The sequence below is a fragment of the Martes martes genome, assembly GCF_963455335.1.
Source record: "Martes martes genome assembly, chromosome: 16".
In the NCBI taxonomy this organism is placed as follows: Eukaryota; Metazoa; Chordata; class Mammalia; order Carnivora; family Mustelidae; genus Martes; species Martes martes.
In genome coordinates, this window is record NC_137904.1 from 1,998,749 (window position 1) to 2,011,607 (window position 12,859).

At 58.6% G+C, this 12,859-nt stretch overlaps 1 protein-coding gene across 2 annotated transcripts; it reads right to left on the reverse strand.

The window, feature by feature from the left end:
• Window positions 1-338: 338 nt before the first annotated feature.
• Window positions 339-11,626, reverse strand: ASGR2 (asialoglycoprotein receptor 2). 2 transcript variants are annotated; one of them, XM_080826027.1, is made up of 9 exons: window positions 11,480-11,626; window positions 11,011-11,263; window positions 6,649-6,765; window positions 6,344-6,439; window positions 5,732-5,803; window positions 5,518-5,604; window positions 5,291-5,436; window positions 1,596-1,702; window positions 339-1,390 (listed from the first exon to the last, which is right to left on the reverse strand). In XM_080826027.1, exons 2-9 carry the CDS (start codon window positions 11,117-11,119, stop codon window positions 1,234-1,236), a joined length of 891 nt encoding a protein of 296 aa, XP_080682153.1. In that variant the 5' UTR covers window positions 11,120-11,263; window positions 11,480-11,626; the 3' UTR covers window positions 339-1,233. The 2 variants fall into 2 exon arrangements, with proteins under 2 accessions (XP_080682153.1, XP_080682152.1); XM_080826026.1 differs by having other exon boundaries at window positions 11,011-11,258; window positions 11,480-11,613.
• Window positions 11,627-12,859: the final 1,233 nt, after the last annotated feature.

Genomic DNA, 12,859 nt, shown 5'->3' on the forward strand with positions numbered 1-12,859 from the left:
GACAGGATTCTGGGCAGATTGGCCGGGCCGGCTCCGTTGGCTACAGCCCGGACGGGAACAAGAAGACTGGCCCTCCCCGGGGGGGAAGAGAGAGTCCGTCCCGCCTGCCCCTTCAGGCTGGGACATGGGCTTTCTTCGTGGCTTGGGCTGCCGTGGAAACCTCGGCTCTCCCCGGGTCTGGAGCCTGCTGCCTTCGCAGGAGCGACACCACCCGCTCTCCTGGGTCTCGGGCTCTGGACTCAGACTGGAATTGGGGTCACCGGCTCTCGGAGGTCTCCCGCTTGCCCGCGCCCCTGCAGAACCTGGGACTTGCCACCCTCCATAACCGCCGAGCCCACTCCTTGTGAAAGATCTCTTTAATAATCGCACATACACAGACACATCGTGCCGGTTCTTTGGAGGGCCCTGCCTAAGCCGATGGCCATGAAATCGTTAACTCTGGGAGAAGCAGGAGGTGTGAGGAGCTGTCCTGTGTGACAGAGAAGCATTTCTTAACTAATAGGATCTATTATTTTGCAGTAAAAATAAAACAACACGAATTGCTTGAAGAACCTCTTAGTATCGGCTTCAGAACGATTTGGGGAGGTGATGTTTAGAGGTGGAAGTGGCGGGACAACCTGTGCTGGAGAAAGGTCTGGATCTCTTAGGGGTCCAGAAGAGGTGATCCCACCACAGACAGGACCCAGCGTCTCACCAACCCCCATTCCCTTAGTGAGCATCTTCTGCAGCCTCCGGGCAGCCAGGCCACAGCTCCTGCGGTTGGGGGGAGCCTCACTGTTCCCCGAGACCTCTTCTGCGGGAGACCCCATGGGAGTGGGGGCAGCGGCTCTCCCGGGCAGCCCCTCCGGCCCCCACCTGCTGCCCCAGCCGAAACCCCCCTCCCCTCCCTGACCCGTGTCCCTCGGCGTGGGGTCTCGAGGAGCAGCTGTCTGGACCGGATCCGTCCCCCCTCTTCTTTCTCCCCACGCCTCCCAGTTGCAAACGCCCAGTCCACAAAACCTCAAGTCCCTGCGCCGTCTTCCCCCACTCCACGGAGCTGAGAATTATAACCGCGACGGTGACGGGGCCGAAGGAGGCAGGACCTCCGTGTCTCCGGGGGTCTGCGATGCTTACGGGCCCCCCCTCCGATCCGTCTCGACCCCTCCCCTCTATTTTTCCTTTCTCCAAAATCCCCACTCCGGCCGCAGCGAGCTGGGGGCGGGCCAGGGGGCGGGGCGGGGGCGGCGCGGACCCCTAGGCCGTGATGTTCCGCCTCATCTCGCACACCCAGCGCTGCACCTGCTTGCAGAAGTTGTCGTTCCAGCGGCCGTTGGCCCGGAGTTCCGCGCAGTCTTCGCCTCCACCCACCTCGTGCCCCTGCCAGTCGTCGGGCTGAGTGGCTGCCCAGTTCCTAGGAAGGCAGGATGGAGCTCAGGCTCCCCGCCCTACCCCTGCCATCCCACCCCCACCTCCTCCTCCTCCTCCCCCCCCCCGGAGGGAGACGGTCGGGGAGCCTGGTCCCCGGGGGGGGGGGCGCGGGGGGGATGGCAGTGTCTTGGGGCGAAAGACCAGGGGGCTGGCCCCAGGCCAAACCGACAAGACAGGAGGCCACTCACTTGTAGCTCCGCTCATAGTCGGTGCCGTCCACCCATTTCCAGGAGCCGTCGCTGTCCGTGAGACCTATCCAGGCATCGAAGGGGTTCGTGTGTTGCATAATGAACTTCTGGAAAACAGGCGGGGAGGAAGGTTCTGGTACCTTGAATGTCCGTGCAGGCAGCAGCGAGGCTGCCTGCGCCTTGCCGAGCCCCCTCTGCCCCCGCTGAAGAGTCCGCTCCCCGCACAACTATTCTTGCTTTTTCTCCTGGGACCCGAGCAACCGCTGAGTGGAACTTGGCGGGGCCGCACCTCGTGCTAAGCGCTTTCCGAAGGCTGTCGTTTCCCATCCTTGGAGAGCTCTCTACGTTGGGTGCTCTGGCGATGCTCACTTCACGGGTGAGGTTAGGGAACTCGAGGCAGTGGGTCGAGCCCAGGAATCCCAGTGCCAGGGTTTGTGAGCGCTGTCCCCTGGCCCGGCGCCCCACCTCATTCCCAGCTCAGAACTGCTACCCCAGACTCCCATCTTCCCACGTCTTCTGCCCACGACCTCGGACTCTCGGAATCCTGACTCTGGCCCCTGCTGTCCCCACGGACTCCAGCACCATTATGGATCTCGGCTTCGCTCGCCTCTCAAGGGCAGGTGCCCCTGGTCTGGCTTCTCTGGGTAGCTGTGCTCGCTGGAGTTTTGCTGGGTGGGGCTTCCAAGCTTGGACCCACTGCCCAGAGCCCCATTATGACTTGGCTACATGGGGTCCACAGTCTGCTGGCAATGTGCGAGGGCAGGGTGGGGGGGGAGGAGATCTCTGAGACAGCCCCCCGGGACTCACGCACACCCCCAAGGACAACAGACCCCCACGTGGCTTTCTCTTACAGAAGGGACTGACGTCCCAGGGTGTGGGAGGGTAGCAGTGGGAGGGTATAGAGGAAACACAGGGTTGGCTTGACTAACATACACGCCTAGCCCTTCCCTTGGACGGCATGTGCAGGGTCTACAGTCCCGTTTGGGGGGAAATTTCCCAATTCCATTCATTTCCTAGAGATCTGATCATGATCACTGATAACCTCACCGGAACACAGGTAAGGCAGCACCCTCGGATTCTAGAATCCTACCAACAGGACAGTGTCCTGTGCCCAAGGAGCGACCCTCAGAGGCTGGCAGGCCTGCCTCACATATTCCGAGGACTCAACAGAGCCGGAGGGAGGGTGCCGGAGACCAGATATTCTATTTGCTGCCACCTGCTGCCCCCGCCCCCTCTCCCCGTCACCTGGGCAGCTGATGAGCTGCACAGAGTACAAATCACCAAACTTTCAGGGGGCTATCCAGCCCTCTGTGGTGAAGACGGAGGGGAGGGATCAAATAGTGCCAGGTGATCGGAGAAGATGGCCCAGGAGAATTCATCTCCCCTATTCCTGGGTAAGGAACAGGCAAGAAAGAATTGTGCCCATTTATAAAATGGTGGCATGGGGAGGGGGGCAGGGATGATCAGGGAACTTACACAAAATCAAAGAGGAGACAGATGATAGAAAATATCAAAGAAGACATCCAAGAAGAAAGAGACCACAATGATAAGGGAAGGGAAGCAAAACCCAAGAGAAAGACTTGAGCCACACGAAAAAGCCCAAGGACTCAGCAGAAAGCAGAGTCTGAGGTGTGGACGACAGGCTGGGAGACAGGACCGCAGCACAGAGGGACAGAGAAAGCAGCACAGGCTGGTGGCTGTGGACAGGACACGGCAGAGCGACGTCTGGATGACCCGTTCATCCAAGAGACCGCACAAGAGAAAAATGTTCAAGCATTTAAAATTATATTTGAGGGGCGCCTGGGTGGCTCAGTGGGTTAAAGCCTCTGCCTTCGGCTCAGGTCATGATCCCAGGGTCCTGGGATCGAGCCCCGCATCGGGCTCTCTGCTCAGCGGGGAGCCTGCTTCCTCCTCTCTCTCTGCCTGCCTCTCTGCCTGCTTGGGATCTCTCTCTCTCTCTCTGTGTCAAATAAATAAATAAAATCTTTTAATAAATAAAATTATATTTGAGAATTTAGAAAACCTACATTTACGAATTTAGAGGATGCTCCTGGCCCTGGAGGGAAATCGCAGAGAGAAGGCGCAACACGGAGATATATCTGGGCGAGGCTAATGAGATTCAGAGACAGAAAAGACTCCAACTACTCAGGCAAAACGCTTGCGGAATCTCAGAGAAGAGAAGGAGGCATGACAAACTTCAAAGTTGCTAAGAGACTAGATCCTCATTGCTTTCTGTGCTAAAAGAGTGAGAATTCTGAGATGGGCTAAGGGTGTTCGCGGATGGTGCTGGAGTGATTCTGTTGCAACACGGGTATCAAACCAACACATTGTGCCCTCAAACTTCCGTGTTATATGTCAGTCGCATCTCCCTTTTTAAAAAAGAACAAGGTGGGCGCCTGGCAGGCTCAGTCACTAGAACGAGCCACTCTTGATCTCAGGGTCATGAGTTCCAGCCCCAGACTGGGCCTGGAGCCGCCTTACCAACAAACAAAAAAGAGGAGACCCGTGAAGAACACACGAGGACCCGTTTCCTTGTCTTTCGTATGGAAAGTTTATGAACTCTTTGATTTCTTGGAAGCAGATACATTTCGGCCCATCCTTTAAAACATTCAAAGTAATCGGTAGTATGGCCCAAAACAAGCTACATCTAGTTCAAATACCGTAGGGGAGAAAAAAAAAAGAACACATCTCACACAGCAAAGGCGAGAAAAGAAAAGACGATTGACAGGAAAAAAAAGAAGAAGAAGAAAAAGACAGGCTGGAGATGAAACATGCCTGTTAAAAACGAATGCAAATGAGAGACACATCTATTAAAAGAGGAGAAGACGCTTCTTCGGTTTTTAAAAAATCAGAAAGCAAACGTATTCACAAACCGTAGGAGAAATCCCTTTATATATTTATATATTTGTCTATTTGTTTATATATTTGATGTATATAAATACATACATTCGATAAATATATTCTGGTAACATGTGCTAGTCGAAACCACGGGCTAAGAAGTCCAGCAAATCCGAATTCTGGTTCCATCCCACATTACCGGCAAGTTACTTCTCACCCGCACACACACATACACACACACACACATACGGTTTCCTTGGTCCCCTCATCTCTCCCTCCCCCCAAGGGGTAAGACTGGCTGCCCCTGTGGGGTGGTGAGGGTTACGAGTTATTTTAGGAAAGTGCCTGGCACAGAGCGAAGCCTCAGCCACTGTTTACCAGTCACATCCTCCTTTTCTGAAAAAATGCCCCCCCTTATCCTAACGGCTTGGCTGTCCCCTGTGAACTCTGGTGTTCAGGCTTGTGGCCGGCGGTGGCCGGGGGCAGGGGAGACCTGGAAGGCTTTGGAGGGACCCAGTCATCTGCGGCAGGTGTGTCCCTGGGAACGCTGCCCACTGCGTCCCTTGCTCCCAGGGGCCACTCAGCCCACATCCAGCACGAAGGGACAGAGCTCTCCACCCAAGCCCGTCGCCCTGCAGCTCGTTGCTTCTGGAATTCTGTCCCCCTGCCTGCCCCGAGTCACCTGCTCACCTGGCTCCTGCCCCTTTGCCCCCAGCTCTTGGCCTTAACAATGTCCCCACATCCTAGAATCAGCGGGGGCTTCACCATGAACTTCCCGGGGCTCTCCCAGGCCTCTGCCTCCCGACTCTCTCGCTTTGGTTAGAAACCGGGAAGAAAGCAGCCTGAGCCCGGCCCACCTGCTCCTCCCGGGAGTTGATGACCACCAGGTGCGCGCTCTCCAGCCGGCAGTACCGGTCCGCGTCGGCCCACGTCTTCCCGGAGCGGGAGAACCAGTAGCAGCTGCCCTCGTACTCCAGCCAGTTGACGGGGCAGCACTGTGTGCCTGGGGGACGGGGGACGGGGAGGTGAGACGCAGCGGGCGGCGGGCGCGGGGGCGCTGCGGCGGGGTCCCCTCCGTCCCTACCGTTGCTGCGCACGAAGGCCATCTGGCAGGTGAGGATGCGGAGGTCCACGGGAAAGTGCTTCACGTGCAGCAGCAGGGCGGCGTGATCTAGGGCATGCAGGGGGGGCGGGATGCGGCCGCTGCGGGGCCCACCTGCCGGGACCCCACCCCACAGGGCGAGCCAGCCTGGGGCTGGGGACACGCGGGGCGCACACAAGGGGGGGGGGTCTCTGACCTGCCTTCAGATCCTTCTGCTGCTTCTCCAGCTTGGCTTCCAGAGAGGTCAGCTGCTGACCCGCGCTGCCCCCTGAGGAGGAGGAGGGCTCAGCCGTCCCCCCCCCACTTCCTTCACGTCCCTGCAGCCTGCCCACCCGAGCACCCGGGGAGGCCTCCCCACTCGCCCCCACCCCACAGTGGCCTCTGCAGCAGGTCCCCGTGGTCTCCGTACAGAGCCTCGCTTGGTTGCTTAGCGCAGTGCCCGCCTGGGAAACCGGCCCTCACCCGCCTCTCTGCCCAGCCCTCACCACTCCGCCCCTGCCACACCGCAAAGGGTCACACTCCCGAAATGGAGGGTGGACTTTCTCCCCTCCCGGCTTTGCGGATTCTGTTCCCTTTACCTGGCACGAACCCCCATGGTTTGCACCCGCCTAGTCATCCTTCCGGCTCCGTCCGCCCAGGGGTCAGCGTCCCTGGATGCCTGGCCCCGCTTCTCAGGCTGGGCTCCCGACGGCCCGGGCAGCCCGCACACGCCCCTCCCGCAGACCCCGCACGGGCGCCCAGCACGCAGCGCGGCAAACCCACGCGCGCGGATAAGCCGCAGCCCCTGCGGCGCGGAAGCCCCACGCACCGTGGAAGAGGAGGGTGCTGATCTCCGACAGGACCCCGTTGGAGAAGTGGGTGAAGTTTTCTTTTAGGACCCGCAGCTCCTCTTGCAGCTGTGCTCCTTGCCGGCGGACAGGGAACAGGACAAAGTGGGGACGGCTGCGTCCTGCCTGACAGCCCCAGCCTGTCCACGGCCCGCCCCGCCCAGCCCCATCACCGCCCCCAGCTGTCCCAGCGCTGCCCCTCTCTGCCCCTCTCTGAGCTCTGCGAGCTCTTGTACCCCCCCACGGTGTTCCCCACCCCCACCCCCGCTGGCCCGTGCGACCTCACTTTGGGACCCAATCACGCAGACGGCCACCAGCAGCAGGACCTGGAAGGCGAGGCCGAGCAGACTGAGTCGGAAGGTAGAGCAGACGCGCTGCAGAAGGGCCGGGCTCCGGGGCCTCCCTGCCAGGGAAGGGGTGTCAGAAGAGGGGCCTGGGGAGCCGGGAACCCAGACAGGGGACCTATGGGAGCACCCAGGGGACCAGACGTCTGAGGAAGCACAGCCGCGTGGGCAGCAGGAAAGTAGAGTGGGAGGCGCGCTACTTGTGGCAGAGCCCCGGGGCTTTGACCCCAGGGGTCAGGCATCACACACACGTGCATTTGCACACTCGCTGCCCCATGAGCACACACAGACATGCACATACACCAACACAGATGTGCGCAACACAAAGTTCATGGCCCGCGATATCACATCATCTGTGTGCAAAGCCCGCGGCCGCACCCGGGGGCCCCGGAGGCCTGCACCGTGTTCTTCTTGCGGTCCACGCCGGGGCCCCTCAGACACGTCCCAAAGCACAACAAAGCCCTCATCCCTTCCGTGGGGCTCACTCCGCAGCGGCTGCGCACGGCTCCCCGGGATCCGCTCTCCCACCCCCGCCCTGTCTCCTCTCACACTTCCCTCTGCCCTGGGGCCCCCAGAACCCCCAGCTCCGTGGCCAACTCTCGCCTCTAGCCTCAGCCTCCTCATGGAAACCTCTCCCTGCCCGCGGCCACTGGAACCCCGACGCCCCCCACACACGTGCACATGCTTCTCTCATCTCGCTGTCACGCTCAGTGCCGTGCACACACTCGCTGAGGCACACTCGTGGCCCCCAGAACGGCCTCTGCCACCCTTGCTTTGCGACCCGATCACACAGCCGGACCCCACGTTGACTCAGAGACCATGTCTCTGACACGTGCACTGCCCACTCCCGTGTCTGCGCACAGCCTCCCCTGTGCACACCCTTCCCCTCACACCCTCTCCTCCCCGGGCCTCTCTCCATGCAGAAGCCCTCCCTGAACACGGTCTTCCCCGCCCAGCCAGGACCCCGTGGCAGAGTCCGACCGTTCTCTCAGCCGTGTCCCCCTGCCACTGCCCTGCTTCCCAACCTCACCTATGATCTATAAACCCCAATTCCGGGCCGCCCGCACCTCCACTCCGAAGCCAGACCTGCTGCAGTCGAGCCCAGCCGTGCCACCAGCTGGCTCTGAGATCACGGCAAGTCACTCGACCGCTTGGTGCCTCAAATTTTCTCATGTCCACTTCTGGTATCTAAAATAGCCAGACTCGGGGCGCCTGGCTGGCTCAGTGGGTTAAAGCCTCTGCCTTCGGCTCAGGTCGTGATCCCAGGGTCCTGGGATTGAGCCCTGCATGGGCTTTCTGCTCAGCGGGGAGCCTGCTTCCTCCTCTCTCTCTGCCTACTTGTGATCTCTGTCTGTCAAATAAATAAATAAAATCTTTTTTAAAAAATGAAAAAAAAATAAAAATAAAAAATAATAAAATAGCCAGACTCACAGACAGGGTCTGGGAAAACAGGAGTCGCTGTTCGATGGGTATGAAGCTTCGGCTATGCAAGACGAGGAAGGCCCGGACGTCCGCCGTTCCATCCTTACACCCGCATTGTCTCTAACCAGGTGCCATGGCACACAGAGATGCTGGTGAAGGCGGCAGGACTCGTGCTGGGTATTCCTACCACAGCTTTTCAAAACGGGGGTAAGAAGAGTAGTGACCTGATTGGACCGTCCGGAGAACAAAATGAGGTCACACAGAAAAAGCGCTGGCCAGGCAAGTTGGAAGGTAAAAGGGTCTGCCAGACATGGAAACACGGAGGCTAGATCACCCTCTCCGCCAGAAACAACTGAGACCAAAACAAAAACAAAACAAAACAAAAAAAACAAGAACAACAAAAAACCAGACAACTTCGAGAAGCCATCTTTTTCAAGACACCTGAACCACAGGCGACAAAGGGCATGGATCCCTGAGAGATGGGGGACAACCGGATAAGCCCAATAGTCCCCTGGCCACTGCTAGGGGAAAGTTTCCAGCCGGGCAGCGGGGAGGGAAATCCAAGCAGAGCCCAGCAGACTCCCCAAGCTGAGAAAACGGAACTGAGAGTCTGGGGAGACCATGGTGGCAGAGGTCATGGGACAGGGTGTCAGAGAGGAGAGAGCTGCCCATAGAATTGTGGAGGTCTGCAGAGGGCTCCCCCCATCCCAAGGAACCGCTGAGTACTGACCAACACGAGCATGTCAGGAAAACCATCCCAGGCCAGGACAAAACCAACCCAGAAGGGCTGGGGAACAGAGCCTCACACTCATACAGGTCGGGGAACGGTGCTACGGGGGAGCTTCGGACCTCCTAACAAATCATAAAAACAGGGGTGCCCGGTTCGCTCCGTCGGAAGAGCGCGCTGCTCTTGATCTCGGGGTTATGAGTTCAAGCCCCAATTTGGATGTAGAGATTACTTAAAAAGTTAAATAAACTTAAAAAAAAAAGTAACAGCTTTTCTTAAAAAAAAATGATAAAAGCAAAACAAAAAGGATCAGCCTGGTTCCATGTTGCTTGACGGCACCCCAGAACAAAGCTGGAGAATATCTAAAGGGATACAAACATATCCAGCACACAGAGCACTAAAATTCACAATGTCTAACCCACAGTCGAAGATTACCAGGCATGCAAAGAGACAGGAAAACCCAGCTCGTAATGGGAAGGTTAATAAATGTATCAAAACAGACCCAGAATGGACACAGGTGTGAGAGTTAGCAGACATGGGGCTTTACAACAGACATTGTAACTGTATGTTGTTCAAAAACATATGTATGAGTCAAGGAAGATACTCGAAAGTCCCAGGTTGAACTTCTAGGCTTGAAAACTACAATGTCTGAAATGGAAAATACACGGGGGTAGCATTAGTGGACGGTTAGACGTCAGTATAGACGCAGCAATAGTAACTATCTAAAAAGAAACACTGAAAGAAAAAAATTTTTTTAAATAACACAGGGGGGTGCCTGGGTGGCTCAGTGGGTTAAAGCCTCTGCCTTCAGCTCAGGTCATGATCCCAGGGTCCTGGGATCGAGCCCTGCATCGGGCTCTCTGCTCAGCAGGGAGCCTGCTTCCCCCTCTCTCTCTGCCTGCTGCTCTGCCTACTTGTGATCTCTGTCTGTCAAATAAATAAATAAATTCTTTTTAAAAAAACAAACCTAGATTTCTAAAGAAAAAAAAAAAACTGAGGGAGCATCAGTGAACTCTGGGGTCATGAATCCAAGCATAATTACATTCCTGGAAGGAGAAGGAGCAGGGTGGGGGGCAGAAAAAGGGGTTTTGAGGAAACAGGGGCTGAAACATTTCCATACTGACGGAAAGCCACAGGTTTCTCGAGTGCTCGGAAGAGTCTTGGAAAAGCAGGTGCCTCGGTCCCCTGCCTCGTGGCCCATCGGGTCTTTTGGGGTGAGCTCCCGCCTCTGTGAAATCCAAAACCTCGTGACTCTGTCCAAGCCTCCTGCTTAAACCATGAATCCTCTCGCCCTCAGAAGATCCGACAGTATCCGAAATCATTCCGAGAGTTAACCACATACCAGGCATCACGCGGGTACTGAGGACACATAGGGAGGGACTCATGTGACCCCTGGCCACCCCCAGCTCACTCCCTGGGAAAGGAGAAGCCGTGGGTGGGAACGCCTGTCCCCCCTGCTGCCCTCGCCCTAATCAGCGCCCACCCGCCCCTACAGCAGAACCAACCCTCCCGCTGTGTGCCAGCCTCGGGCATGAGGGCCCCCCTCCCAACCCAGGGTAACCAACCCCCGCCCTGAGCTCGGAGCCCCAACCCTCCGGTCTCCACGGAGCCTCACCCCATCACCAGACCCCCTCCCCGCCTCCCGGCTCCTGCCCCCCAGCCCAGATCTCTCTTGCGGGAAAACATTTCCCAGACACTTGGAGCCTTCCATGGGGACTTGCTAGGGAAGGACCTAGGCAGGGCGCTTAGGGGAGTGAGGGTCTCCCGGGATCTCTCTGTGCCCCTCCCCATCCCCCAATCTTCCCACATACACACTGTCCTGCCTGCACGGGCTTTCCTCGCACACACAGACATGCACACACGCGGCACACATGTGCACACACACGTGCACACACATGCACACACGCTGCTCAGCTTGGGAGGAAGGAGGACAGAGTCATCTCCAGCTTCCAATGCGCCCTGACCCTCAGGGCAAACACCCTTCCCTCGGATCCCCGAGGGAGCGGAAGGTGAGGTCAGGGGACCAGCAGAGGAGACGGGCCTCCTACACCTAGAGAAGCCCGGTCCCTTGTCTCGGCTGAATGTGACCTCAGAGAGACCGAGAGCGATCCGCAGCCAGACGGAGGGGAGCGAAGCCCCAGAAACGGACACTCACCTACGCAGAACTGGTCTCTTCTCCTGGGGCTGTGCGCATGCGGGCCCGGGCCCTCCCCTCCACGCGGCTGCTGGTCATTGTCCTCGGAGTCCGGCTGCCGAGTGGCCATGCCGGGCCCGGGGCTGGAGCTGGGTCGGACGGAGGCTCTCTTGGGGCAGGGGCTGAGCTCGGGGCTGAGGCCTGTGCTAAGATGCTGCTTCGGGCAGAGGCCGGTGATGGGGCTGGAGGCAAGCAGGCCGAGGCCACCACTGGGCTGGGTCAAAAGGGGGAGGTGAGTTTGGGGCAGAAATACAGCTGGGGCCAGTCCCTTCTCAGGAGACCGCTCAGGCCTTGACATGGCCAGGAGCCTCCCTTCCATACTCTCACGGACCGAACCACCCCCTCCTCCATCCAGCCCCCGCCGTCCCTGAACTAGGGTCTCCTCATTACCCGATACCCCCAGCCCCACCGGCCGCCCGGCCCAGGTTACCTGTAAGAGGTGCGGAGGACGGACTCCCGGGTCCCTCGGGTGGCCCAGGCCCCAGGGCGAGAAGTGGAGCGGGTGGCACCAGGAGGGGCCGTCCCCGTGAGGTCCCTGAGCCCGTGTGTCCTGGCGTCCGAGTGGTTCTAACCTGGCGTCTCCTGCCCCCAGGACTTTGGACAGTAAATAGAAGCGGAAACGGGGTTGGAACTGGGGCAAAGCACGGCGGGGGCGAGGGACACGTCGGTCTCTGTTCTTCCCAGAGGAAGGGGTCTCCTGGCCTGCCCCCCCCACCCCCGAGTGCCGGCCACCTCGCTCCTCGCCGCACAGTTCGGAGGGGTCCAGGCCAGGAGGGGCTGGGGTGCAGGTCACCTGTTCCCCCCACCCCTCCCCCACTCTCCCTCTCTGCCCCCCGGATTTCCCATTATTGCTGGTGTCTCCAGATGTCCCCGGCAGGGATCCGAGGGGCCGGTTCTCTGCTCTTGTCCAACGTGCGGGGTCCGCAGCCAGGCTCCCCAGCTCTGGGCGGGGTCACCTCGCTCTCCCGGGAATAAAGCCCCTCCAGGACCCGGAGCCTGGGGGGAGGAGGCGGGAGGCAGCCCTCCCTGGGCCGAGGGATCCGACCTCACCAAGCCCCTCCGTGGCCCTGGCGACATGAACCTTCGGACCCTTGCCCAGTGGGCTGCTGGCCCGGGGCAGAGTTTCTCCTGTTCAACCACACCTTCCTGCTGAAAAGGGAATGAGAGGCCTGTGTGTTCTGGTGGTAACTTTCTGACACACACAGTAACCCTCCGTGAGGGACACATGCACACGCATTTGTGTGTTTTACTCTCTTCTGAATCCCCGGCCCCTGGTGCATGGTGGGTCACTCAACTTACGGAAGGAATGAGGGAGGGAACGGAGTCTCACGTCATTGACATGAGGGTTCCGTCCAGCCATGTTGCGTCCTAGTTCGTGACCAACCGAAGCGAGTTTCCCAGTCCACTCACGGGCCACTACTCAAAGTCTGGAAAACACTGGTGGGAGGCCCCGGTCTTGGCAGGTTGTGGTTTTCGTTCCAAGATTTATTTTTTTTTTCTTTTAAGATTTTATTTATTTTTTTGACAGACAGAGATCACAAGTAGGCAGAGAGGCAGGCAGAGAGAGAGGAGGAAGCAGGCTCCCTGCCGAGCAGAGAGCCCGACGCGGGGCTCGATCCCAGGACCCTGGGATCATGACCTGAGCCGAAGGCAGAGGTTTAACCCACGGAGCCTCCCAGGCGCCCCACGTTCCGAGATTTAGCTAAGAGCACACCAAGTGGATTTTCTACTGCAGGCCAAGGTTGACCGACGGCCATCTGGGGATGGGGGATTCCTCGCTGGCCACACACTTCAACGGAACTGATTCCGA

Bases quoted from the DNA above. Each gene is read 5' to 3' on its own strand.
- ASGR2 (XM_080826027.1), bottom strand. From the start codon at position 11,119: ATGGCCACTCGGCAGCCGGACTCCGAGGACAATGACCAGCAGCCGCGT. The intron at 5,804-6,343 runs GTGCGTGGGGCT...CCTCCTCCTCAG, and splicing joins CAGCACCCTCCTCTTCCACG to GGGGCAGCGCGGGTCAGCAG. The intron at 5,605-5,731 runs GTCAGAGACCCC...TGCATGCCCTAG, and splicing joins GCAGAAGGATCTGAAGGCAG to ATCACGCCGCCCTGCTGCTG.